General features: G+C 44.1%; 1 protein-coding gene across 3 annotated transcripts in view; it reads right to left on the minus strand.

The window, feature by feature from the left end:
• Nucleotides 1-3,905: 3,905 nt before the first annotated feature.
• Nucleotides 3,906-25,936, minus strand: part of LOC147446462 (riboflavin biosynthesis protein PYRR, chloroplastic-like) — a 105,358-nt gene continuing 83,327 nt past the window's right edge. For 2 of the 3 annotated variants that reach the window (XM_086525670.1, XM_086525668.1), the window contains 7 exons: nucleotides 25,691-25,790; nucleotides 25,475-25,600; nucleotides 24,515-24,828; nucleotides 24,152-24,271; nucleotides 23,804-24,052; nucleotides 4,569-4,694; nucleotides 3,906-4,493 (listed from right to left, as the gene is read on the minus strand). In XM_086525670.1, coding sequence (XP_086381796.1) covers nucleotides 4,245-4,493; nucleotides 4,569-4,694; nucleotides 23,804-24,052; nucleotides 24,152-24,271; nucleotides 24,515-24,828; nucleotides 25,475-25,600; nucleotides 25,691-25,790 — 1,284 coding nt within the window. In that variant the 3' untranslated portion in view covers nucleotides 3,906-4,244. The remainder of the gene's footprint in view (nucleotides 4,494-4,568; nucleotides 4,695-23,803; nucleotides 24,053-24,151; nucleotides 24,272-24,514; nucleotides 24,829-25,474; nucleotides 25,601-25,690; nucleotides 25,791-25,936) is intronic. The other variant, XM_086525669.1, reaches the window with a different exon arrangement.

A 25,936-nucleotide genomic window follows, 5' to 3' on the forward strand; every position in this document is an offset into this window, starting at 1 on the left:
ACACACATGACAGCCAGCCAAAACGAATGTGGTAAAGCTTGACTCTTGACCATACATCTTGCCATTTCTGCAAGAGACCTATTTTTTCTCTCAGCAACACCATTTTGTTGAGGCCTATACGACATTGTACACTGGTGTTTTATCCCACAACTAGCCAGAAATGCATTAAATTCATGATACATATACTCCCCCCCTCAATCGGAACAGAGAGTGTCCATAGTACATTTCGAGACATTTTCAGCCATAGCAAGAAATTTCTTGAAGCACATGAACACTTCGGACTTAGCTTTCAATGGATATACCCATGCATGCCTGGAGTAGTCATCAATGAAAGTCACGAAGTACAACTAATTTCCCAAGGATGGAGTTTGCATAGGCCCACAAAGAGCAGAAGTTGCAATTTGCATGTAGCACGAACTAACCCATCCTTTGGAAACTCGGTACGCTGCATTGTACCCAAAATACAGCCTTCACAAACATGTTTGAGAGGTGCTTCAAGAGGCGACAAAGAAGCAATCGTATTAGATTTCTGCAAACACAGCAAACTAGTAAAATTCAGATGCCCAAAACGTGCATGCCACAGTTTTGCATTTGAAACAGCCCTTAAATCTACAACTGCATTTGCAAAATATTTTTCCACACTTGTCATACAAAGTAAGCTTATACAGCCCACGACACAAAAGGCCATATGCAACAATTTCATCACCAAAATTGAGATCATGAACTGTACATCTGTCATCCACAAATTTGACTACAAGTCCAAGTCTAGCAAGTGCAGATACAAATTAAAAGATTCTTCTTCATCCCAGGTACATAAAGTGCATCAACATGTGCGAAAGGACTGCTATTTGCAGCAGTAAGCACAATCTTTCCAACTCCCTGAACTGGATAAGAGGCATTGTTGGCACAAGTGATTGAATTTCCATGAGGGACAGACTCGAGAGAGGTGAACAAATCACGATGTGAGGTAAAGTCCTTTGTAGCACCATGTCAAAATACCACACATGTGAATCTGCAGCAACTGACATGCATGCATCATGGATAGTAGGATTATAGGTACACTCTACACTAAAAGCCCATTTTGCATCAACATCAGCATCACAGTCTCCTTTCACAAAAGACAAACAATAGCTGCATTTGCAGTGGAACCACCCTCTTTCTTCTTTGCCTCTTTGGCCTTCAACTTAGGACACTATTTGATCAAGTGATCATTAGCTTTACAATAATGGCAATACATCATCTTTTTGCCCTTATCACCTGAATTTTCAGACAAATTGCTGCCAGCAGAAGCATTAGGAATAGGTGATTTTCCACTCGCAGAAGAACCATAAGAAGTGGTTGCATTGATGTTACCACCCTTTCTTTGAGCAGCAATAAAAGCCTGTTCAGCTGCACGCTGTCTAGTCCTGTTTTTTTTGAAAAGTGACTCTTGCAACAACAATGTGCACAATGCATCAAACTTGACAACTTCAGTCTCCCAGTACTAGCAACAGTTTGGTAAGAGTCTACAACACATCAAGAACAGTCTGCACAAGGGAACTGTCTGAAATGACTTCACCTGCAGAAATAAGTTGCTCATTAATATCCTTGACACCAATAAGGAAAGTGTTCATATCATCTTCCTCATGCATAATCTTCAACTTTAGCTCTTTACGCAACAATGCAATTTTTGCCTCATTGCGGCTTGCGTAAAGACTAGCCAAATTATCCCAAGCCTGTTTTGTAAATTCCGTTGAACGAATGTGAGGAGTAATGGTGCCCATCACAGACAACGCAATCAACGCATGAGCCTGCGCATCCTTTACATCCCAACGAGCTTGTTCTGCCATAACCAAAACAACTCTAATAGCAGCAATCCTTGCAGCAAGACCTACAACATCCTCAACATCGCCTACATCCTCAGAACCAGGACGTACATCAATGCAATGCACAATATTTCAAACGCCCTTTGACACAAGAACATGTTGCATCACATGAGCCCACACAAGGTAATTGTTCCCATCCAATCTGTCCTCAGCAGCAAACATCTTGAACACATCTGTGTGGTTGTCATCCATGGTAAATGCACCTGATGTGAAAACTACCTGAAAAGAGAAGAAAAGAAGCGGGAACAACACGTGCTATAATAGCACAAACCGTAGAAGACTGTAAGGGACCTGTTATGCAGAAAACAACGCTAACAGAAATTTTGCACAAGATGATGAAATAGCCTGTGCAGTACTACCTATAGTGGAAACGGAGGCCGAAATGAGCCCGAATCAAAAATCTGAGCAGACTAAGCTCTACGAGCCCTCTCGAAATTTTTGTCGATCTGCGAAGGCTCGCCAAAGCTCACTGAAATCGGAGAAAGTGAGCAGACGTGTGCTGGAGCTACTGGCGAGTAAGCCCGAGAAGATGCAACCTACTCTGATACCAATTGTTGAAATTAGGGTTGCAGGAAAAACACACAGAGCTTGGAGAAGACGAAGGAAGCTCAAGGCACACAATAGAGAATGTATTATTTAGTGTGCAATGGAAAGATAGATAGCCCTTAAGTGATGGGCATATATACAATGCACGAGGGAAAAAATGCCTCGACGGTCCTAAGTGTGTTCACGCACATCACTACCACATGTATATGGTAACAACCTCAAACATCTTTTTAAGTATTGTAAGGATGTACTAGATTCCACAACATGAAAAAAAAATGTGTGCCTATTTCTTATCCAGATTCACCCTTAGTTTTGTTGTATTTCAAGCTCCTTCAACTCTTTTGTCTCTTAGCCTCACTTACATCAAAGTCTCGTTACCATACTTCAATGGAGTACTAGGAACTTTAAGCCTTTGGTTATGTTACTTTGTAAACTCAATTCAACTATTATCAACCAAACTTCTCGAGGATTAAATGAGTTTTCGATCAATAATTGAGATATAGACTTTCCTTTATGGGACACATCATGCAATATATACACTAAAAGTGATATACACAGAGAGAGAGAGAGAGAGAGAGAGAGAGAGAGAGAGAGAGAGAGAGAGTCAATATCCTTGACAATGGTGGTTGTGAGCCAATAGGGTCTCCTAAGTTTGGAGCTAATCATGGTTAATCAAAGATCCGAATTTGCATGACAATCAATGAGGGTGTCTATTGTTTTAGCATGTGTGCAACCCAAACAAGAGAGTCAAGCTAGAAAAAAAACGTGAGCAAGAGATTACAATCAAAACAAGAAACATTGAGCCAAAGTGATTGTTATAACTTTTGCGATAATTTTGTAACTATATCTTAATTGCTTGAGATGGCAATCTTGCGAAGCCCTTAATTTGAAAGAACAACAATTAGCTTCTTGGCAACAAGTATTGCACTAGAAGCGTAGAGAGAGAGAGAGAGAGAGAGAGAGAGAGAGAGAGAGATGGTTGACTTCAAGACTCAATAGATAGATTTTAAGGTCTCTTTTGGGTGGGTCTTCTAACTTCAAAATTTCTCATTGTCTCCATCTTTGTCGTTCTCTTCACTTGAAGCCTCAATAGGAAGATTTTTCTCACACACAGTTCACACATTTTCACTCCTTTCTCCTTTCACACCTATCAGCTTAGGAGACCCTATTGGCTCACAACCAATAGGGTCACATAGGTCACTTTGGCCTTTTGAAGACGTTAATATAACATTTCATTTCATTTCATTTGTGTGTGTGTGTGTGTGAGAGAGAGAGAGTGAGAGAGAGAGAGATGCACCAACATGCACGCATGCGTCCACGCACAAACTCAACACGGTGCCTTAAATCAAAGTGTGAGAGACTTCATGTCATCCAGACTTAGTCCTAAAATTGACATAGAAGTAATCATAGCCTCAATATCAGACCAAAACAAAAACAACAGTAAGCTACCAAAAAATAGGACAATCAATACAAGGGTACCCAATGAACAGTATGATGTCAATTAGTATTTGACTGCCTATATCTAACATGGGACTCCCATTCCCTTGGTAAGCAAACCCAAAATCCTACATTCAAGAGTACATGACAGTCTCCAAACTTAGAACTTGTCTGTGGCTCAATTTGGTCAAAAACATTGACGAAGTCACCCCTTGGTATTGACAAAAGAGATTGCTTTGGCCCTTCATTTCTAGGGAGAGGTATGCATTCTCGTTTGGCCTCTACGAGTTGTTACTATAGCTTTCTCTCTCTCCTCAGCCCCAAAGAGAGCCATTATTATTCTCTTTCTTCCTTTCTCATTGTTGTCTCTGCTGTTTGCACCACCCTGTTAGTATATCAAAGCACACATGTATCTCCTAAAGAAAACTCATTGGCATTTCCTGCACTCTCTTGTAAAAGCAGCTGTGTCCGAAGCTTCATCAGTAAATCACCAAGAAATCCTCTACTTTCACGGGAAGAGTCATCTACCAAAACAGAGCCAGCGGTTGAAAGAAGCAAAGACTTCAGATGAGGATGTCCGGTAAACTTTGAGTAAAGTGCCCTGTAGATCACCTCCATTTTCGCCATATCCCAATCGGGGCGGACCTACACAAAATATGAACATTAATCTCAAAAGACCTTTAGCCTTGGCTGGGCTTAGCAGTCTAAAAGAAGACTAACCAAATCTGGCCTCTTTCTCTGCAGACTTCTTCCTAGTCTTTCCGCTTCCTCCGGGCACTCTGATGCCTGGATTTTCTCCACTAGCTCCACTGCGAGAGTGTGCTGAACCCCTTCAAACTTTTGTGCCTGCCACGAAATTGAGCACAGCAAGAATACCACTCAACAATAAATGTGCAAAAATATGTTCTTTCAGAATGCCATATTTACATTTTGTAACTACACAGGAGCAATTGGAATTGGGAACATATACACAAGTATACATACATACATATAACTTAAACCGATAACTCCTCAAGCTGGTGTATGCCCAGCACCTTTTGCAACCTGTATTCTAACACATGGCATCCAACTCTAATTGCATTTTGATCTACATTTGCATTCTGAAAATATCAGCAAAGTTCAGAGCCATCGATAAGGCACGTAAACTCTCATAGACATGCCAAGAAAGGTTTGTTAGAACATCATTGTATTTTTTGCGCTTCCCAAATGCCTATCCTCCTAGAGAAGCATTTTTTAAAGTTAATTCTAGTGACCTATGTGCACTTAAAAATGCCCTTCAACAAAAAAAGGACTTGACACGAAAGCAGGTCAATAATAACATTTTGTGAGAGGTCACGCGGTGTTTTCTATGCGCCCAAACTTTTCTAGAGGGCTATCCTTGGGGCATACAGTAAAGAGGAAGGGGGCACCTTGCATACACTAAGACCACTCATACCATTAGTCCCTCGCCATATCCATCCTGAACACATGACATGACACAAACCAGACGGATAAACGAGCAGAGAAAGCGGTCATTAGGCTCACCTCCTAGCCATAGAGCTAATATGCGCTCATGCCCGAGCTTGGGAGCCTGCAGCCAACGGGCTAGCCTCTACCGCAAAGGCTGGTGTCCGATACCACCAAGCCCAGACCGATACAAGTGTTCTACCAAGGGCCTAGAGAGCAACTGTGGTGATTACACAAGATAGCTCACAAATGAGCCTAGCGTCCTATTTATAGGACTCCTTAACCACCCTAACCATAGGGCATGTTTACAATTGGCCATATCAAGTTCCCCATCTTGATGTCTAGGGACCTAACAATTTCCCCCTTATTTTTAATTGTTGTCCTCAACAATATCCTCCGTTATGAAGCCGAGAAAATGACTCTTCAATGAGAGTACTTCTTACATTCCCAGACATCAGGATGGGCACCTGAGCTATGTCCGACTAAGTGGGAATAAAGCCCTATGGTTAGGGCGGTTAACGATCCTATAAATAGGACCTGTGTTGCAGGAAACGCCGCCCCTAGGCTTGGAAATGGCGTTTCAACATTTCCTACGTCTGGAGTTGTTTCTGCCCAGTTCAAAACGTGAGGAGCCAAGGACTTTAGTGTTAGGAAATAGGTTGTAGCTAAGAGATATTAGAGTAGTTTATTAAATGGAGAGAGATAATTTTCATACATGAGAGATTATAGAGTAGAGAGAGAGAGAGAGAGAGAGAGAGAGAGAGAGAGAGAGAGAGAGAGACCACACATGATATACGTGGTTCACCCAATAAGGGCTACGTCCACAGGAAAGCACCCACTCAATGGCTTTAGTACTTCAAACTAAAAGTAGGTTACAAAGGGATTATACCCTTAAGGGAGCTCCCGCCTTGCTCCACTCTCACCACTTCACGTCAACTTCACAATGCACCACAATTGCATTTTGTGTGTAGAAGAGGCCTCCTTATATAGGCCAAAAGGATTGCCCTCTCTCATGAGAGACAGCTGTGTGTAGCCGCCCTTGTGTAAACAAGTCCAAGTTGGACTCTCTAATGCGCCCATGTCTGGCCGCCCTTGAGAAGACAAGTCCATCTTGAAATCGACAACCGGCCATTGAATTCGGCCATCGACCACCGGCCATTTAATCCGACCACCGGCCGCTGGCATTTGACTACTAGCCACTGGCCAACCGTTTTCCAACCACTTTCCGACCGCTGTCTGACCATAATATTCCCACGAAAAGGAACATTCCGACGATTGGGGATGAATTTTTCGTTTTCCGACGAGTGATTTTTTCTTGTGCACGATGGCTTCTCCTCATAATGGGGGCCTTACAAATGTTCGTTTTTAAGACTAAAAGTTACAAGGGGTAAATCAAGCTCCATACTAACAATTAGGAAAGCCTTGCCAAGTTCAATTGCCAACCTTGCGAGATGCAGCGACTTCAAATTTTCCACCAAATTGGCGTAATGCCGGTACCACACGACACATTTAGCGACTTCAATTTGCTGACACGGATGGGACTTTATTACATGTGAACTATGCTTTGATGTCGATAGTGATCAAGCACAGAGATCCTTTGACAGTTGAGAAGGCGCTTTCACAACCAAAGTGGAAGTTGGCCATGCAAAAAGAACTTAATTCCATCAAGAAGAATAACACTTGGGGATTGGTTAATCTATCCGCATACATGGCTACGAGCCACATTCCAGCAAAGGCAACTCCTCTCAGAAGGACGATAAGGTTAGATAATTTCAAGTTTTACTTGTATTTCTGTCTTCAACATTTCATTTAAAAATGATTTCTCTGCTATTCAAAGCAAAGTGCTTTGATAGATTTATTGTGAAGCAAGGCTTCCATTACTTGCCATAGTACTATCCATTGCTTTAGGATCAAGGATACTGCAACACAAGTTTGGCAATAAGAGGATATAAACTCACAGTTAGGATTTGCAATGACCAACTATGATGTATCCATCACGGTACCAAAGTGGAACTTGGCCATGCAAAAATAACTTGATTCCATCAAGAAGAATAACACTTGGGAATTGGTTAATTTCTCAGCATACATGGCTATGAGCCACATTCCAACAAAGGTAACCCCTCTCAGAAGGGCGACAAGGTTAGATAATTTCAAGTTTTACTTTGTATTTCTATCTTCAACATTTCATTTGAAAAGGATTTCTCTACTATTCAAAGCAAAGTGCTTTGATAGATTTATTGCGAAGCAAGGCGTCCATTACTTGCCATAGTACTATCCATTGCTTTAGGATCAAGGATATTGGCACACATGTTTGGCAATAAGAGGATATAAACTCACAGTTATGGTTTGCAATGACCAACTATGATGTATCCATGCCAGTACACATCGTGCAAGGCACGTATAGTGTCTGCTCACATTGTGGAGACCGTCATTGAAGCCAAGGGCTTATCACATTATCTTTTCTGCTATGCATGCATAACATGCCAGTATTGTGGATTCATTCCACTAAAGCATAGTTTACGCTTCCACTATAACATGAGCTACTCTACTTAGAAAGAGTTTTGGCTAGTATATTTGCTTGTGATCGTTGTATATAACTACAACAGCGAGCAATTTCTTTGCACAAGGTGTTGACAATCCAGAGATGCTTTTTGTACATAGCAAGTAGGCATGGTCTTGCTATCAAGCAAATACTATGGGACGACATGAATATATTAAGAGAGCCTCCGAGTACGTTATCTCTTCTTACAAACCTAAGAAAATCTAATATGACTACTTTCTTTGGGGTGTTAGGAATCATTATCTTCTGTTCGAGGAGAGGTATGATCATTTTGAGATTCAATTGTGAATAAGATTCCAACTACGAGATGATCTATGCTTTTTTGCAGCACTGATTGTGTCTCTCGCAGTAGTAATTGTATGGGGTATGACCCAACTAATACACAATCACTTCATAGGTGTTGAGGATCACATATTCAACTCATCACAGTTACACTTTCAAAGAAAGAAGTCTCCAAGCTGCCAAGGGGTAGTAAAAAAGTTAACTTCTAAAGTTGATTTTAATCACTGTTAGACACGGTAGACTGTGTTGGTCATCGTTAACTGCTAGTTTGAGCAGTTTCCATGTAGAGTCTAACCAAGGGGTTTGACAATGTAGATTCTAACCAAGGGGCTTGGATTGCAAAGGCAACACCCAGGGTACTGCTTGATTAGTGTTCCTAGGCCTTTGCAGGCGGGACATTTAGTCATGTGCATTTGATTATGATTAACAGAACACTACGTTCAACCTCCAGGTACGCATCTGCTTTGGTTTCATTTCATTTTCGAATATGTATTGGTTTATTTTTCCACGTAAGATGTATAAGCTTTTATGTTTCCATCCATTTTACTCTTCAGAGACATAACAAGGTCATGTAGGAGCAAAGTATTTTGGGTTGTAGTATCCAAATTACATTTTTGCATTATGCAGTTATGGACCTGCATGTAGGGCTTGATTTGGCACATGTTGTCAAGGAACTCAAGGAGTAACTATGGAGAAAAGTGTTTACAATTACCTCCACATACAAGTACATCTCGTACTTCAAGGATGTTCTTCTTTCGGACATCCTTATCTGAAACATATTCCACATATGGAGAATATGGGCCTCCGGATTGACACTGGCCCTCGTTATTTAAATTATGTGTCGCGACAAAGTCCCTAGGTACTGGCCAAATCCATTTACTCGACCATTTTGAGCACATTGTGTCAAGAACAATTTCAATTGTCGGATACTTAGTAAGACTTGTTAAGGTTACAAGTATTGTTAAACAACTTTAACGGACGGTTGTTTCTACACGTAGCAAAGTTATGTTCAGTTAATGAACTAGTTTACTCGGTACCTAAATGTGATGGATTTTCACATTTTATTATGGTCCAAATATGTTAGCATGGTTTTCACATAATAAGTATTTAGTACTTTTCTCGTAAGCCATGAGCATAACATTACCCATAAGCATTTGCAAGTACGATCATGAATATGTAGGTTCAAATCTGTTTTTGTTGAATGCATGCACACTAGGTGTTATGGACTCCAGTGTTCAGCAAAGGCTGATTTGAAGCGGCAAGCACATTCATGACATTAGTCGCTTCTAAAGCCTCTCGCACTCTATGTGCAATAACTCTGACATTAATTGTAGATCTATCAATCACCAATAGAGGTCATGGCTCAGGTTGGGTGCTTGTAGATCAGCTCATTTCAGTTCACTAAGTTGGTTGTTTCTTATAATCGGCAATAATGCAAGAAATTATGATCTCTTTTTACGAGTCATTTTGGAGGACTGTCTATAAACGGTGGAAACCACGCCTCAGTACTGTAAGTTATCCAGAGAGGATAGGCAGTTTACATGTAGTGTTAATCTTGTACTAAAAAATATGCTAAGTGTGTACGTTAGTACAAAGCAACCCAATTAGAAAGATTTTCTCTCTACTTGGAGGTTGCTTTTTATGCAAAAGCAGGTTGCGTCTAAGTTTACCCTCTTCTTGTTTAAATCAAAAGTTCTCAACCTTGGACACCGGTTATGGTGGGGTTGTTCACTGATGAAGAATGATACGAAGTCCAGGACTTGTACTTTAAAGATGAATTCCGTCAGCCAATTACTCTCATGGGAAGTGAGAAAAGGTACTCTTTAGGGTACATCTTAGTTGTGATAATTCGTTTAACATACTCAAGCGAGTTTTAAATGGAGTCTATACGAAGGGATAATAATGTGAACGCTCGTCTTGATTTCATTGAACCTCCTACTAAATCGTATTCCGGTCACAGGGACAATTGGATCTATGCCGGATGCCACTGCCAGAAACATTGGTGTTTTCTTTTATGACACTATCACCACTTTTGTTTCCGAGGACGAAAACGCTTCTCCAAGGGGGGAGTAATGTAAGGCCAAGACAAACCCAAGGGGGTCATGGACACAAGCCAAGGGCCGACTGCTAGGTGCAGACAGAGGGATTCTAAAAATGAATGGCCAAGGGCCTATATATTGGGAGGTAGGGCGGAGAACCCTCTATACAGTTGCCTAGGTTCTCACACGCATGCAGCGGGTTGTAGGCACATTGTGGTGCGCTTGTTTGCACTCAGAGCCCCCCTTACTATGTATTTGTAGAGTCTTTGCCGCATGCAGAGCAATGGTGTGTTGGGGGAGACTTCAACATGTTGGAGGACCCCTCTGACAGGATTGGAGGTGGCCATGCTACTATGCACGGGGCTGACTTGGCAACTTGGGAGCATCTATGTATGACTTTGAGGGTTTCTGATGTTTGTCAGCACTCGGGCTTTGTGAGGCCCCCAGTAAGCTTGTCTCTCTCTCGCTCTGACCGCAGAGTAGGAGGAGTGTATCTATCTCGGATAGATTGCTTACACGCCAGCGACCACATCTATGACATGGGGGGATCTATTTGCATCCTAACAGGGACTACTTTCTCCGACCATGCGCCATCACTATGACAGACAGACAGAGGAGGGAGGTGCAATGCTACCTATCCCTAGAAGGATCTTGTTGGATCCAGAGCTTAGAGGCGAGTGGAGGCACTTTGAACAGAGAGCTTGGACACGCAGGACACCCCTGTTGGTAAAGTGGCCTCTCGACTGGCGGAGCTTAGTCACTTCTTCCTCCAAGAGTCTACAGCTCGCTTGGTTGTAGCCAAGGAGAAGGAGAAGTATCTCCAACGGGGCATTGTTTCCTTGCAGAGGATGCAAGAGCACCATCCAGACAATTCTTGGTTGGAGGAGCAAATACAACAAGCTAGACACGAGTTGGCTAGCATTGAGGAGCAGCGTCATGAGTTTGCCTTTCATCGGCAGGCATCTCAGTGGGACCAGGTGGGTGACAAAGTTATTGAGGAGTTTTTTGAGACGATGAGGCCACGCCATGCACACACAAGTGTCAGCCATTTGAGGAGACCCGACGGGTCGATTGCTTCAGAGCCTGAGGATATGCGTGTGCGGTTGCTACTGACTTATATTGTGATATATTGCTAGTTGAGCCTCAATCAGAGCATCAGGATGCATGCAGAGAGCAAGTTTGGGCACAGATGCCTTGCCTTGTTACTAAGGAGATGCGACAGAGACTTGAGCTTGCTCTCCAGCTAGAGGAGCTTCATGAGGCCCTCAGAGCACTCCCCGAGGTAGTTGTCCAGGGGAGGATGGTTTGACTCAGCTTTTTCTTGGAGTACTGGGACTTGCTTGGTTTGGTTCTTTGCAACACATTCCAGTACAATTTGCACACTGGTGAGATGCCTAACAGCATGAGTGAGGACATGATCTACCTTATTCCCAAGGAGGGAGGCTCCTTGGATGAGATTCAACAGTGGCGACCCATCACTATCCTCCACTCATCCTACAAAATTATGGCAAAGGCTCTGAGCTTGAGGATTCAGCCACTACTAGGAGCATTATACATGGGACCCAAACAGGTTTTGTCAAGGAGCGTAGTATCCTTGACAACATCTTCACTTTTTGGGAGGCGTCTGCCCCTGCGCTTCTCCGAGGAGAGGATCTAGTGATACTTCTTCTCGATTTTTAGAAGGCCTAGGACAAAGTTGACTGGGACTTCCTCGACGACACTCTATGCAGGATGGGTTTCTTAGATGATTGGATCAGAGGCGTGTCAACTCTCTACAGGAGTGCGCACAGTAAGGTGCTCTTGGCAGGGGGAAGAGGGAAACGCTTCATGCTCAAGCGTTTGGTCAGACAGGGTTGTAGCGCAGATGTGTGTCGTGCTCTCTACACTGGGTGCTCCTCAGTGCAATGTGCATGACAATCTCACTCAAAACATACTGAAAACAAAGGAACAATAGATAACAATTGAGCTCACAGACACACAACAGCAGCAGACCACAACATATGACTCGACTATCTCAAAGAACTGATACAGACTCTGGCATAGCAGCACACTCAACTCCAGCCCAGGACTCACAGGTACAATGGGGTGTCAAGGCTCAGATGTGCAGGGATGGTGCAGAAGTGTTGTGTATAGTCACGCTACCCTTAACGACCACGCTGGACCATAGAGCTAGAAGATGATCCGATGACCCAAACGCTACTACTCATATGTACAACCATAAAGAGCCACCAACGGCTCATAAATGTCAGCCATCTAAGTCTATCCCGAAACTGAGTGGTGGTGACCTGGCCACGATGTCCACTAGACCACCGTCCGTATCCCTGCCACGTGTCACTGTCCAACCCAAAGAGTCCGTTCAGTGTGAACCAGACCAGACCAACTGTACTAACTGTGTGTCCTGTGAAAGTGACACTGTAGCCCTATTACAGGTTGCCCGCCCCGAAACCACTCACCGTCTCGGTGAGAGAACTATTGAAACTGCTAAAAGACTGTACTACAATAATAAATTACTATTGTACTGTCATGGTAAAAAAACTGTCAATCATCATCCCAGAGAAAGAGTGGTCGCTATAACCGCACCCGAAGGATCAGTCTCCGGAGGTGGAGCCATCAAATCAATGGTGGGACTTCGCTGTTGGACTAGAGGCTGTTGGGCTCTCTTGTCCATAACCTGGCCGCCTGTGAAAGGAGCTATGAAAGGAGCCGCCAACTGCTGCAGGGCAGAGGGTAACACCTGTCCAGTAGTGAACTGAGGATACGAGTGACACAGCGTAGTGAGGTGGGTCTAACATAGCAGAATTGCCGAGGAATAGCTCCTTTTGAACTTCTTATGGCTCAATAATGGTAAAGCCGTAGGAAAGTTTTAAAAGACCCCATTATTAAGAACAAATCTCCTGAGGTGTGCACCATATCCCACATAGTGAGCTCAACAAAACCGATAACAGATCCCAATCCCACTTACCCTAATATAACCACCGCTCCAAATTCGGAGTGGAGATGAGTGCCAAAAATCTCACCAAAAAGCCTGTTTTTTATGCCTGCAAAAGTCTTTTAGTGGCCCCTCCTTTGTTGAATTTGTACAATGCATCCAAGAGTGAGCCCCTCCTTTGTCATATTATAATACAAAGCATCCAAGTTGCCCTTTACACATGCATGGAGGAGGATTATTGGTGAATAAAGCAATATATACATGGTGGGACTAGTGTATGGACTATTCATGGAATTTAGCTCAATGAGCACTTGGTGTTAGAATATTGAGTAAAAAATAAATAAATAAATAAATAAATAAATAAATAAATATGGAGGAATTATGGATTTGAAAAGATATTGGAATCATATGATATGGTCCCTCTTTGTATTATTTTAGGTGAAAGAGGAAAATGTATGCAAGTAAATGAAAATAATATAATAAACATGACTAAGAAAGTGGAAATCAATTTTTTTGTTTTCAGTACACCAGCAACACCGTCGCAGCAAGGAACGCTATGCATGTGGGACGATGGCGATGACTGAAACCCCTGAGGGTGTTGTGGAATGTAGTACTGAAGTGGAGGCTAAGGCTGTGTGTAGAGTCCCATAAAGTGCTGAGAAGGACCTGCAGTCTGCGATGGTGGCCCGGATCCAGTCCATCCAAACCCCACGCCAACCTGAGCCTGAGCCTGAGCCTGAGCTTGAGCCTGAGCAGACCTATCTCCATGTAGAAGCATCTCCCGAAACATTTGTACTTGTGCTATAAGGTCTTCAGTGATGTTAGACTTTACTTTCAAAGCTTGTTGTAGCGCGAAAATCGTAGCATCCCGATCTGAGATGGCACTTTCGGCCACCTTCAGAGATCCCTCCATAGCTGCATATATGGCAGAGTGGCGATGGTGCGCGGTAGCTAGCTGTGCCGCTCCAAGCTCTATGGTGGCGATAGTATTTCTGGAGTCTTGTAATAGTTTCTCCGAAAGGTGTAACAGAGAAGTAGAGTCGGCCACCCCTGAAGATGATACTGGAGGACTTCCAAGTGGCATAGGTGGCTCACTAGGAGTAGGTACTACTGGTGGAGTAGGAGCTGAGACGGTAGTTGCAGGTGGAGCCAGCTCTGTATGGGTGAATATTGGGGAAGAAGGTAGAGGAATCTCCGAGGGAGAAGCCGCCGATTTGTCATGAAATTCGGGAGTTGAGACTCGCCCAGTACAGAGAGGGGTGGAAGACAGAGAAAGCAAGGAGAATGGTGTGCGACTTTTAGATGTAGCCGGCCTACTAATCTCCTGATGGATCATTTCTTGATTACGTTTCTTTTTACTTGTTGTTTTCAGGTTTGTTTCTTTTGATGCATCCAATTCGGAAACAGCTTCTGAGTCCGAATCCAAAGTTGGGGATGCTTTGTAACTTTCATCGCTGGCATCACTGGAAGTGAAGTCATCCAGATCTTGGCCGCTAGTTTCCAAGTCCTCCTCTTCCGCAGAACTCAGCTGCTGAGGGGTGACTTCTTGACTGCTTTTCTAGAGGGTTTGTTGCTACCTGCCATGATAATTGCAAATCTGATACTAACTAATGTGCACCCTGTCGAGAAACTGAAGTTGTTCCAATGCAAAGCCAGAAGAACGTCAGACGCTAAACAAACTCAAAAACTGATCCACAATTGCATACATATCCACACTTGCATACATGAGATAACTCTTCAATTATTGTATACTGCTGATAGCCGTTTTTCGGCTATTATAAATTGTCATAGTGAGCTATGATTTCACAAGAGGAGACCGAGTCACAACAGATGGAACGTGCTTTTTATGCACGAAGGTGTCCATGTCAACCGACCCAGCACAGCAGAGTAGAGCCCTTCTTGGGAAGTTTGTTGTCAGAGAACTGTTTCCAGAGGAGGATCCCTGGAAGGAGTTGTTGCTTCACCGACTTCGAGCTCGAGTCCCTCATGCAGGAGGCCCTTGGAGCCCTTCCATCAGGTGGATCTTCACAGAGATGCGCAGAGTTGGTCAAAGCAAGAGGTTGGAGGATTGGTGTCCTTTGGTCTTGGGAGCAACTGAGGAGTGGTCTGGAGCAGCACCAGCCCACTTGTCACAAACGGGAGCGCATAACAATATAAATATACTTGGATAAATAGAATTTATCACTTAATACTGAAGCCAAAGATATATATATATATATATATATATATATATATATATATATATATATATATATATATATATATATATATATATATATATATATAGAGAGAGAGAGAGAGAGAGAGAGAGAGAGAGAGAAGATCGACACAGTACTCGGGACGAGAAGATGGGTTGGTCCCTCCCCCCCCCCCCCCGCCGTAATAGTATCTTTATTACTGAGGAGAAGTCTATACAAGCACTTGAACTGCACGTATTACCACGTTCGTTCTAGAATAAGACTCGATGGTTCCTCGAAGCCTCGGCTTCCTATTCCTAGGGCAAAACCCTATTCCAAGGAGCTTCCGTTCCTTATTCCAAACCCTCGAGTACCAAGGTTCTCACCTCTGGACCTCACCTTCCAAACTCAGGGCATGGCATCCCTACAACTCTTTTCCGACTCTGTTCCCAGAGTCCTCTTCTTGCAGAACAACTCTGTTTTCCCGGACATGGAGTCTTACTTGGGAATCCCCACTTCCGGATCATAACTCGAGAGACTACCTCTCTCCGATCCGTGGATCTACTTCCCAAACTTGGGTACAAAACCCTTGGGCTAATCTGGCTCTAGTTCCTCAGAGCGCTTTCTCCTGCAAAGGCTCATGCCTTCCTCTGCTCCTACTCCCTCACGAAGAAGAAGTTCAACTGCAAACAAACACTCATAGATCATAACATGGAAATTGTTACCTTCAAAGTCCTTAGGCTCGAAATGCAACTCGGTTCTCGAAAAAAATCTTCCCGGAAGAGATCTCTACACAGAGGATCCTCTCTTCCAATCCCACACACAGAAGAGGTATGATCTCGAGTTCCTTCTCGTAAATCAGCCCCATGACGTTTACGGGCTGAAAAACAGAGAACAACAGCAACTTGTCGCAATGGAAACTCGCTCTGTAGGCACTTCTTCGCAATGGAATTTGTGCACTTGGTCTTAGCATCATGTGGTACACTCGGGGTAGCCATGGGCATCACCTTTCCCGCTGAAATCTGCGGCAGCCTGTTCTTTTCTCTAGCGCTGGCTTTTCTTGCATCCTCCCCACGGCAGAATCCTTGCTCTTTTGCGCTGGCACATCTGTGTAGAGAGAGGGTGTTGAATTTTTCTTTTACAGATGTCTGGAGCCGGCCAGAATAGAGGGATCTCCTTGCTTTTCCCAGTAAAAATAGGCAAAGTGGGGGCGCCTCAGATAGAGGGAGGGAGAGATCGCTTTTGCTCTACCAGAAAGAGAGGGAGAGAAAAAGCGTTGTCTGATCTGCTGCTTTATTAGTCAGAGGCTGCCCACTTATTAAGTGGGCAGCTGGTCACTTTTTAAAAATGGTCTGAACCTGCCCAAAAACTTAATAAAGCCTTATAAGTTGAAAACAATGCTTACACAGCACTTCCCAGGCATCCCTCGATGCAATCACATGCACAGTTGCAATACAGACATAGACTTCCTCACGGGAAAGCATCTCCTTTCACAAAAAGCAACCTGCTTTCTCAGAAAGCAATTGTATTTCCTCAAAGTTTCCTCTGAACCCATCTTCATTCAAGTGCTTGCTCTTCCTTGTGCACAATTCTGACAGTTCGGAATTTCCTCCTCACTACAGATATTCCCTTTCCGATGCATCCAACACCCACCTTGTGACGCATCAAGAATACCCATCACCTAGTCCTTTCCTACCGAACTTACGGTACAATCTCCTTCGCAATACTTTATGTCACCCATCCTATGACGCATCAGAGATGTCAGTTCCTGGATAGTCGAATACTTCTTCCTGATGCTCCTTGTCACCCATCCGATGTGACGCATCGGAAGTACCCGTTCCTGGTGGCCTTGCAGATATTCCCCTTTCACAGTGCTCCCGTCATCACTCTGAATGATGCACTCGAAATATATGTACTCGGATGTCTCGAGTGAGAAAAACCCTCACACTTAAAATTCCAATAATTCATTTAGAATTATTTTTCTTGGTGTTCCAAGCGAGAAAACCCTCTCACTTATGAATCCAATAATTCATTTAGAATTATTTTTCTGTCAGATAAAGCCAATTTAGCAACACCACTTGCACGGAGGTGCGCTTGAGACAACCCCTTGTTTGGAACCCCATGATTTGCACTCAGAGAGGCCACCTCGTTGGTAGTAGGCCTCATGTTTCTTGGGATCCTGAAACGAACGAGGAGATAGGATCTCCCGGCTACACAGACCGCCTACATATACGCGTCGGACGAACCACCCAACCATAGCCACCATCCGGCAGCTCCCCTGTGCTGGGGCCAGCGTCCGAGGACGTAGGCGTGCACCTGTAAGACCGAGCGTGCCATACCACCTGGCCTCACCTCCTCGAGGTGACCTCGCGCACTCCTAGCCTCGCGGGCTAACCACTGGCACTCTGCCAGTGGGGTCGATAACTGCAAATGAGGCCTTGGGTTCACACTACGTCCGCCCAGACACTGGACGCCCATCCCGACGGCATCTGGGCTACATCCCCTCTCTTGTGAGCGGGACATAACATACCTCCCCCCTTAAGAACCATTGATGTCCTCATAAATGAAGTGGGGATACTAAGCCTTCAAAGCTCTAACAGGTTCCCAAGTAGCAAACCTTTCAGATTGACCCTTCCATTTAATTAAGTACTCGTCATAAGCCTTTTAGCGAGAATGACGGGTACGATGATCTAAAACAGCTTTTGGTTCTCGAGGAATATACTCAGTTTGCATATCTTGCCATACATTTTCCTCGATAGGTACGACAACATCGGGTTTGCCCAATTTCTCTTTAAGGCGACTGACATGAAACACTGGACGTACACTAACATCCGAAGGAAGAGCCAGCTTGTAGGCAACTTGGCCAATTTTCTTTGTGATCAAGAACGGACCACAATATCGAGTTGAGAGCTTATAATGCTTTCCTGTTCGCATAGTCTTGGAATCCTTGGGTACCTTCAGATAGACCCATTGTCCCACATCTAGAGTCCTTGGAGATCTCTTTTGATTAGCATAAGTAGTGACTCGATCACGAGCCGTTCTTATACTATCCTTAGCCAATTCGAGCATTTCTTGCATGTCATACAGGAAATCACGAGCTTGGCGTTCCTTGACTTTCTCTAAGCCAATAGCAATTGGGGATTTAGGCTCAAATCCATACATCAGCATGAACGGGCTAAATCCAGTAGCAGAATGCTTGCTACTATTATAGGCAAACTCTAACTGTGGAAGATACCTTTCCTAGTCAGACTGCCTATGAGAGACATAGGCTCTCAACATGTCCTCTAACGTCTGATTCATCCTCTCAGTTTGTCCGTCGGACTCAGGATGGTCAGAAGACGACATACTCAACTTCGTCTGAAGATGAGCGAACACATCTCGCCAAAATCGGCCAGTGAACTTAGTATCGCGATCACTGACGATGTCCTTTGGGAGACGATATAGCTTATAAAGCTGATCGATAAATAAAACCGCCAACTCATGGCTTTTTACTGTCGACTTCGTTGGTATAAACTTCGCCATTTTTGTGAGTCTATCGACCACAACCCAAATAGCGTCATTGCCCCGACTAGTATTTGGCAAACCAATGATGAAATCCATGGAGATACTCTGCCACTTGGAATCTGGGATTTCCAATGGGTGTAGCAGACCAGCTTTCCTAAGGCGCTCTGCCTTATTGACCTGACACTGAGCGCATTTCTTCACATAGCTCTCTATGTAAGAGCGCATTCTTGGCCAATAGAAATATCGCTTGACCAAAGCAAAAGTTCTCTGGACGCCTGGGTGCCCAGCGCTAGGAACATCGTGGCATTCGCACAAAATCTTTTGTCAAATCTCATCGATTTCCGGCACACAGACTTTACCATTTCTAAACAGTAGTCCACCTCTAATGGAATATTGTCGCTGTCTCGTCTCTCCAGCACAACTCACTTGGGTCTCCGGACCACCCAAGCCTGTATGCGAGTCATGCCCCGCTTCGACCTCGTTCCATATCTTGCCAAAATGACCATCGGAATGACATAGCCCTCAAAGAGAGAGATAGCAATCCGTCGAGATTTCAGCCATAGACAAGGCATTGACCTCAAGAATCCTACTGAGCACATCGGCAACTCGATTGCTGGATCCTTTTCTATAACGGATCTCAAAGTCAAACTCTTGCATAAGCTCAACCCATCTAGCCTTCCGGCCTCTGAGATCACCCTGATCATAGATATAGCGCAAGGAATGATGATCTGTCCATGCAACAAACGTAGAGCCATACAAGTAGTGCCGCCATTTCCTCAGGGCGTGGACTACGGCGTAAAGCTCCTTCTCGTACGTTGGATAACGCATCTCAACGTCAGAAAGCTTCTTACTTTCAAATGCGACAGGACGTCCATCCTGGTATAATGCCACACCAATAGCATAATCACTAGCATCCGTTTCAACCACAAACGGTTTGCTAGGATCCACAATGTGCAATATTGGCGCAGTAGTCACCAAGTGCTTTGGTGTCCGAAAGCTCTCGTCGAGACGCTCATTCCAGACACATGGGGATTACCTTTACGACGAGGACCCGAAGTCTTCGGCCCTTTCACCCCTCCTTTTAAAAGTTGCGTAAGCGGAGCAGCAACTTTAGAGCAATCCTTGATAAACTTGCGAAAGAATCCAGTAAAGCCTAAAAAAGACTTTACTTGGCGCACATTCTTCAGAATGGGCCAATTTCGCACTTTATCCAACTTTTCAGGGTCGACACGAATTCCATCGCGAGCAATGATGTGACCCAAGTACAGAAGCTCTTTCTTAAAGAATTCACACTTAGAAGCCTTAGCGTAAAGCTTCTCAGTTCTAAGTACTTCGAGAACAGTACGTATATGCACTAGGTGCTTAGACAAACTTCGGCTGTAGATCAAGATATCATCGAGAAATACAACAACGAAGTTGCCTAAAAATGGTCTCAGCAGATCATTCATCATCTGCTGGAACGTAGCTGGAGCATTGGTCAAACCAAAAGGCAAGACCAAAAACTCGAAGTCCCCATAACGCATATGGAAGCCTGTCTTAGGAATATCTTCCAGTTTGATCCATATCTAGTGATAGCCCGATCGCAGGTCTATCTTCGTAAAATACAACGCTCCATGGAGCCGATCTATCAAATCGTCCATGCGCGGGAGCGGATACTTATTCTTAACACTGAGCTTATTCAACCCCTTGTAATCCACGCAAAAGCGCACCTTCTTTCGAGAAAGTAGCACTGGAGCTCCCCACGGGGATTTGCTAGGCCGAACAAAACCCCTGTCGAGATAATCTCGCAGCTGCCACTGAATCTCGTTCTCCTCGGTTTTACTAAACCGATAGGGTTGCTTTGAGAAGGGCTGACTACCAGCCCTTTTTACGAAATTCAGTGACAGAAGTACCAAGCACTAATGAATCAAACCAAGCATACGGTACACATTGATAAAAGTCAACATCAGAAGACTTTATTTCTTTATACATTTCCAAAGCAGTAACAACTGGTATTGCAAAACCATTATTTACAGACTTCTGATTACAAAGCGACACAGATACATGAGGCATGTTCTGCTTAACAAAAACAAGAGAGTGATGTACATAGTCTATATACAATGAGTCTTGTTTATCATAAAACCATGGAATTCCTAAAATAACATCTGCTTTGTCCAGGCGCATGATGTGGAAATCCAGGTTCTCTTTGTAATCAGCCAGCTCGAGCGACAAGTCTGGAACCATCCGATTCCATACATCTGTATCCACGCCACGAGCCACCTTCATGCGATACTCATGTTCACTGTCCTGCGTCCGCAGGTTCAGTTTCTGCACCAATTTTGCATCCACAAAATTGTGTGAGCTTCCAGTATCAAGGAGTACGGTCACGTCGTGACCATTGATCTTCCCGGGGAAACGGAGAAGATCGTGCTTACCAAACACTTTGGTGCTAAAAGTACAATTTGTGCATGAACTGTGCGCTAAATGATGGATTTCAACTTGAACAACGTCAGAGTTACCTGAGATCTCGTGAATTTGAACCGAAGGACGGCCTTGCGGTTTCTGCGTCTTTTTCTTCTTAGGGCAATCCTTGATTTGGAGGCCCGTCTGGCCACATCCGAAGCAAGCCCCCTTCTTCACTGCATCAGCAACTGAAGCATTTCTGGCTTTCTTCTTTTCCTGAGAAGATCTCGGCGGTGATTTGGACTTATGCTGGAATCGGGGTCGCTTCCTCGAAGCACCCTCACCGGATTGATGGTTTGCAGTTCTTTTCTTCTCATAATTCGCTCCATTTATCAAATGGAACGTCCTAACCTTGGCCACTGCATCCTCGACATCAGTCGGGGCTTTGTCCTTGATTAAGGCCCAACGGTAATCTTCATGTGACCCCAGCAAGTACATGTGCACGGCGTGTGTTGAATCCACCTTGCAGAAGTGAGCGCCTCTTTGAAAGCTGTCGTATATTTATCAAAAGACAGAGTTTTCATCGAAAGACTCTGCAGTTTGGCATACGCTTTCAAAGGGTCCATTTTGGCGAAATCCCTCTTGAATTTCACACAAAAGTCAACCCACGTCGTAGGCCTCTCTATCATGTCATGCCACCAGGTAAGCGCCTTGCTGCGCAGATAGAGAGGAATCGTCTGAATCCTCCGTTCATCATGCTCCCCCATGGAGATCAAAGTATGTGGTCCACTGGTGCAGCCAGTTATTTACAGCCAATTCCGTACACTCCTCTTCACCTGAGAAATTTGTAGTTTTATACGGAATTGTGGCAGTCCGACCACCCTGCTACAACTCCGTATAAAACTACCCACGCGCGCGCTTCGTGCTTGCTCAGAGTTCGTACCCCCCATGTTCTTTGAGATCTAGGGAGAGGGTCGCCTACACAGAGTCTCAATAGAGGCTCCACAGATTGCAGAGTGTTTTTTTCACAAGATACGAGTAGTGGGCATCTGTGGGAGGACTTATGTCATAGATCCTAACCCAGCAGATCTTGAGACAGGCCACCGGCGGCTTTGGGCTTGGGAGAGCTGCCCTCTAGCACGAGTGCAGTGGGACCCTAGAGACTGGTTTTGGAGAGACCCCTTCTCTTCAGCCGATCACCTTGGGATCCCCTTCTTTCAGTACACTGTTCGACTGGGGCGACACATACTGGCAGCACGAAGAGAGGCTCGTCCTGCTCCAGCACTCCATTGGCAGGAGGAGGGTCTCACACCTGAGTTCTTGTCAGGTTTTTGGGAGCGGTTGTGGGACTCCAGACAGCCGAGGCGAGTCACTTTGTTCCAGTGGCTAGTTGCACACAAAGCTACAGTAGTGGGGAGCTGGCTAGTACATAGCGGCTTGTCGGCAACTTGTGCAGCTTGTGATCATCCTTTAAAGAGTCAGCATCACTGTCTGTGGGACTGCCCCATCATCCATGACACAGCATGTTTGGCTTCGGGTGCTTCGACTAATGCCAGCTCTTTCCACAACGCGAAAGTACACTTAGGGCTGCAACCTGGGCCACCCTCACGGGCCCTACGCTCCATTTTGAGCTAGCCTCTACAGCAGGATGATAGTGATCGAGGAGGGTCAACCTACACTTCAGCCTGCCACAGAGCTTACCCCCCAAGAGTGGTGCAGTGAGAGAGGTGTGTTGGGAGCTTGTATGTGGCCTGACACTCTGGCTCATTTGGCAAGCCCGTTGCTTTCGTATCTTCGAGGCTCGCCCTGTCCCACCAGTGGAGACTGTTCGTGACTTTTGGTTGGAGCTGATTCATACTCTCAGGGGTCAGTTTGAGAGACTTCAGAGCAGCTCGGACTGCATGCGGGAGCGCAGAGAGGCTTTCCTGCGACTCTTAACGCCCAGGGCCTTTCTTCACCATGGTCCAGGGTGCACCCAGATGGCACTACCGGCCACCTGTGTGGCTTGTTCCTCCCATTTTAGCCTCATTGTACATATTTTGTTTACTACTGGGAGAGTCTCCCCATGCTTTTGATGTAGCCCTCTCTAGTAGAGGTGCTTTGTAGCCCTATGGACAGTTTTATTAACTAATTTAAGGATCTTTTTCTTGGGGGGGGGGGGAAATATCCCACCGGCACACTTAACATATGACTCTCACAGAACACAAGTTAAGATCTCCATTGTCCGGTCAATAAAATTGAGCTGCAACCCTAGAGGTTTGGGACAGGTATAGGGTAGAGCACTTGTACTCTACCCTGCTAGGCTTGTGGTACATTTCTACTTCAAAAACTAGAGAAACTAATAAATTAGTTACACACAAGATCTATAACTAGAAGACCAGAAAGGCTATCCAAAGGAAACTGTAATGCTACCGGTCGAAAGTTTACATAGGCTTTTTGCAGAGACGTAGCCATCTGCTCACTTCTGTGCAATCATGGAGCTTGTTCTGAATATCACAGTTTTCCAGCTCTCAGGACAGCAACAGGCGATTGACATTTTCCATTATCTATCAAAAGCTTCCCATTCTTCACACCCCCTGTAAATAATAGATTTATGTACATTATCCGAATAAAGATAAAAATCACCACCACCTTACCTGGTAATAATGTTCTACAGTCTTCCAGCGCACTAGCTTTCCGTTGGAGCTGGCAACATTTATTGAATGAGGCGAGAAGTTTGAGAAGGCACCATAAGCATCCCAAGCCTGGTTAAAAGACAAGACGGATCGCAAATCTGAAGATGATTTTTCTGAAATGATATTTACAGTTTCTATCCATTCTGAACTTCTGTAACTTAAATCAGGTATTGGTTGAAGGTACCCCGAAATAAGCATGTCTGGACCAACCTAGCAAACACCATAGATGAAACAAGCTCAAGCTTCTTCTAATTCCAGGATCCGCCGTACATGATCAACTCACAATTCATTAAATATCAGCATTCCTACCTGCTCAAATAAAATATCCTCAAGGTTTAAAGCCTGAGTCATCTCTATCATTCCCATATCTCCAACAGGTGAAGGTGCCCTTGCACCCCCTATAATTTTGGGAGCCACAAAAGCCATCACCTGTTGTATTAAGACATACAACAATGAGCAAATGGCTCTATCATCATATGATAGACATAAACATGCCAAAATAAATAAAACCAGGGTCATGCTCAAGGAAGTGCAAGCTACGAACACACAGTATATAACTGCAAAACCATACAGCTCAAGCTTCATTGTACACAGAAAGATGTCTTTTCATAGCTGCAAGGTTCAAGTTTTGCTAAAACATATTCAAGCAAGATGTTCATATTTAAAACTTACTTTGTGAATGACTCCAGATGAAATTGCAGGAGCAGCAAGAGTGCCCCCACATTCCCACAGAATGCTCAGAAATCCCCTCTTATAGCAATAATCAGCCACTGTTTTTGGAGACAAGAAATCAAATTCCACAATCTCTACTCCCTTCCTTTGTAATCTCTCTTGAAAATCCTCGCGAGCCCCTTTTTGTGTCATTAGTATGGTAGGTGTATCGGACACATCCCATAAGTTAGCTTCATCTGGTAAATTCAGGCCACATGACATTACTATTCGGACTGGTAAGTGGCCCCCATCCTTCCTAGTTGTCAATCTTGGATCTACAAAAATGGACTCAAATCAACCATGCATACATTGAGTCTAATAAATGCATGAAACTTATCAGACTAATATGTCAAGGATCCAACAACCTTCCACACAAACAATAAAGAGGACTGAAAAAATAATGACACCAATACAAGCATTGTGTAGTCTAACTCTCCACCCAACGATTGCTTCCATAAGGAAGACTGTTGACAATTTGGGAAATATGTCGAATGCTGGCTATCTTAAGAAATAGACCCGCACTGACTGTTCTACTCTCAAAAACAACTTGCACAAGTATACTATAAGCCCTCTAGAGCGCCCCCAAGATTCCAGCAGATTGCTGTATGCTGGCCAGGCACATTCAACTTGCCACAGTTCCTGCTGATTAGCTAATTTTTTTGTTAATAAAGCAGCGGTTCATCGATTACCTAGCTATTTCTATAAATGTTTTGTACTCGAATTTATACAATGATGTTTATATATTCCTCCTTCCCATCAAGATACTAACTGGTCCAATTAACTACGTGATCATCAAAATTATAAACCTCACAAGGTACCATTATCCAAGCACGGGAAGATTAAAAACCAAGCAAGTGTTTATAGAGATGAAGCAAGACATAAAGCATGTTCTGTTCAAAAAGGAACGCACAAAGCACTTACTATCACGACGCACTGTATTTCCTCCAACTATAACAGCATCAGACCTCGCACGAGTAGAAAAGACTTGTTGCCGTGACAGCGAACTACTAATCCAAGCTGCATGCCCAGAGCTAGTTGCAATCTTGCCTGTACAAAAATTCATTAAAAAAATCAACCAAGAGAATATCCAAATAAATAACCTTGCTGACTACTCGATTGAATGAATTTTTCCTCTACCATCAAGAGTCATCGCATACTTCAATGTTGAAAAAGGGGCTTTGAAGGCAGCTCTGTAAAGAAGCGGTGCATTAACGGTCTGACAGGCCTTACAAGCTTCCTGGAAAAAGCCGATAGAGAGGTTCTTTAAGCAAAGCATCTTGAACCCAAAAAACTTTATCACATTCTACCAGAGATTCTTCTTGAAGAAAACAAACTGCTGGAACTTTAATCTCACTGTAAAACTTAACCCCGGGCATGGTGGGA

This window comes from Adiantum capillus-veneris, chromosome 12, assembly GCF_014529385.1.
Source record: "Adiantum capillus-veneris isolate H3 chromosome 12, ASM1452938v2, whole genome shotgun sequence".
NCBI lineage: Eukaryota > Viridiplantae > Streptophyta > Polypodiopsida > Polypodiales > Pteridaceae > Adiantum > Adiantum capillus-veneris.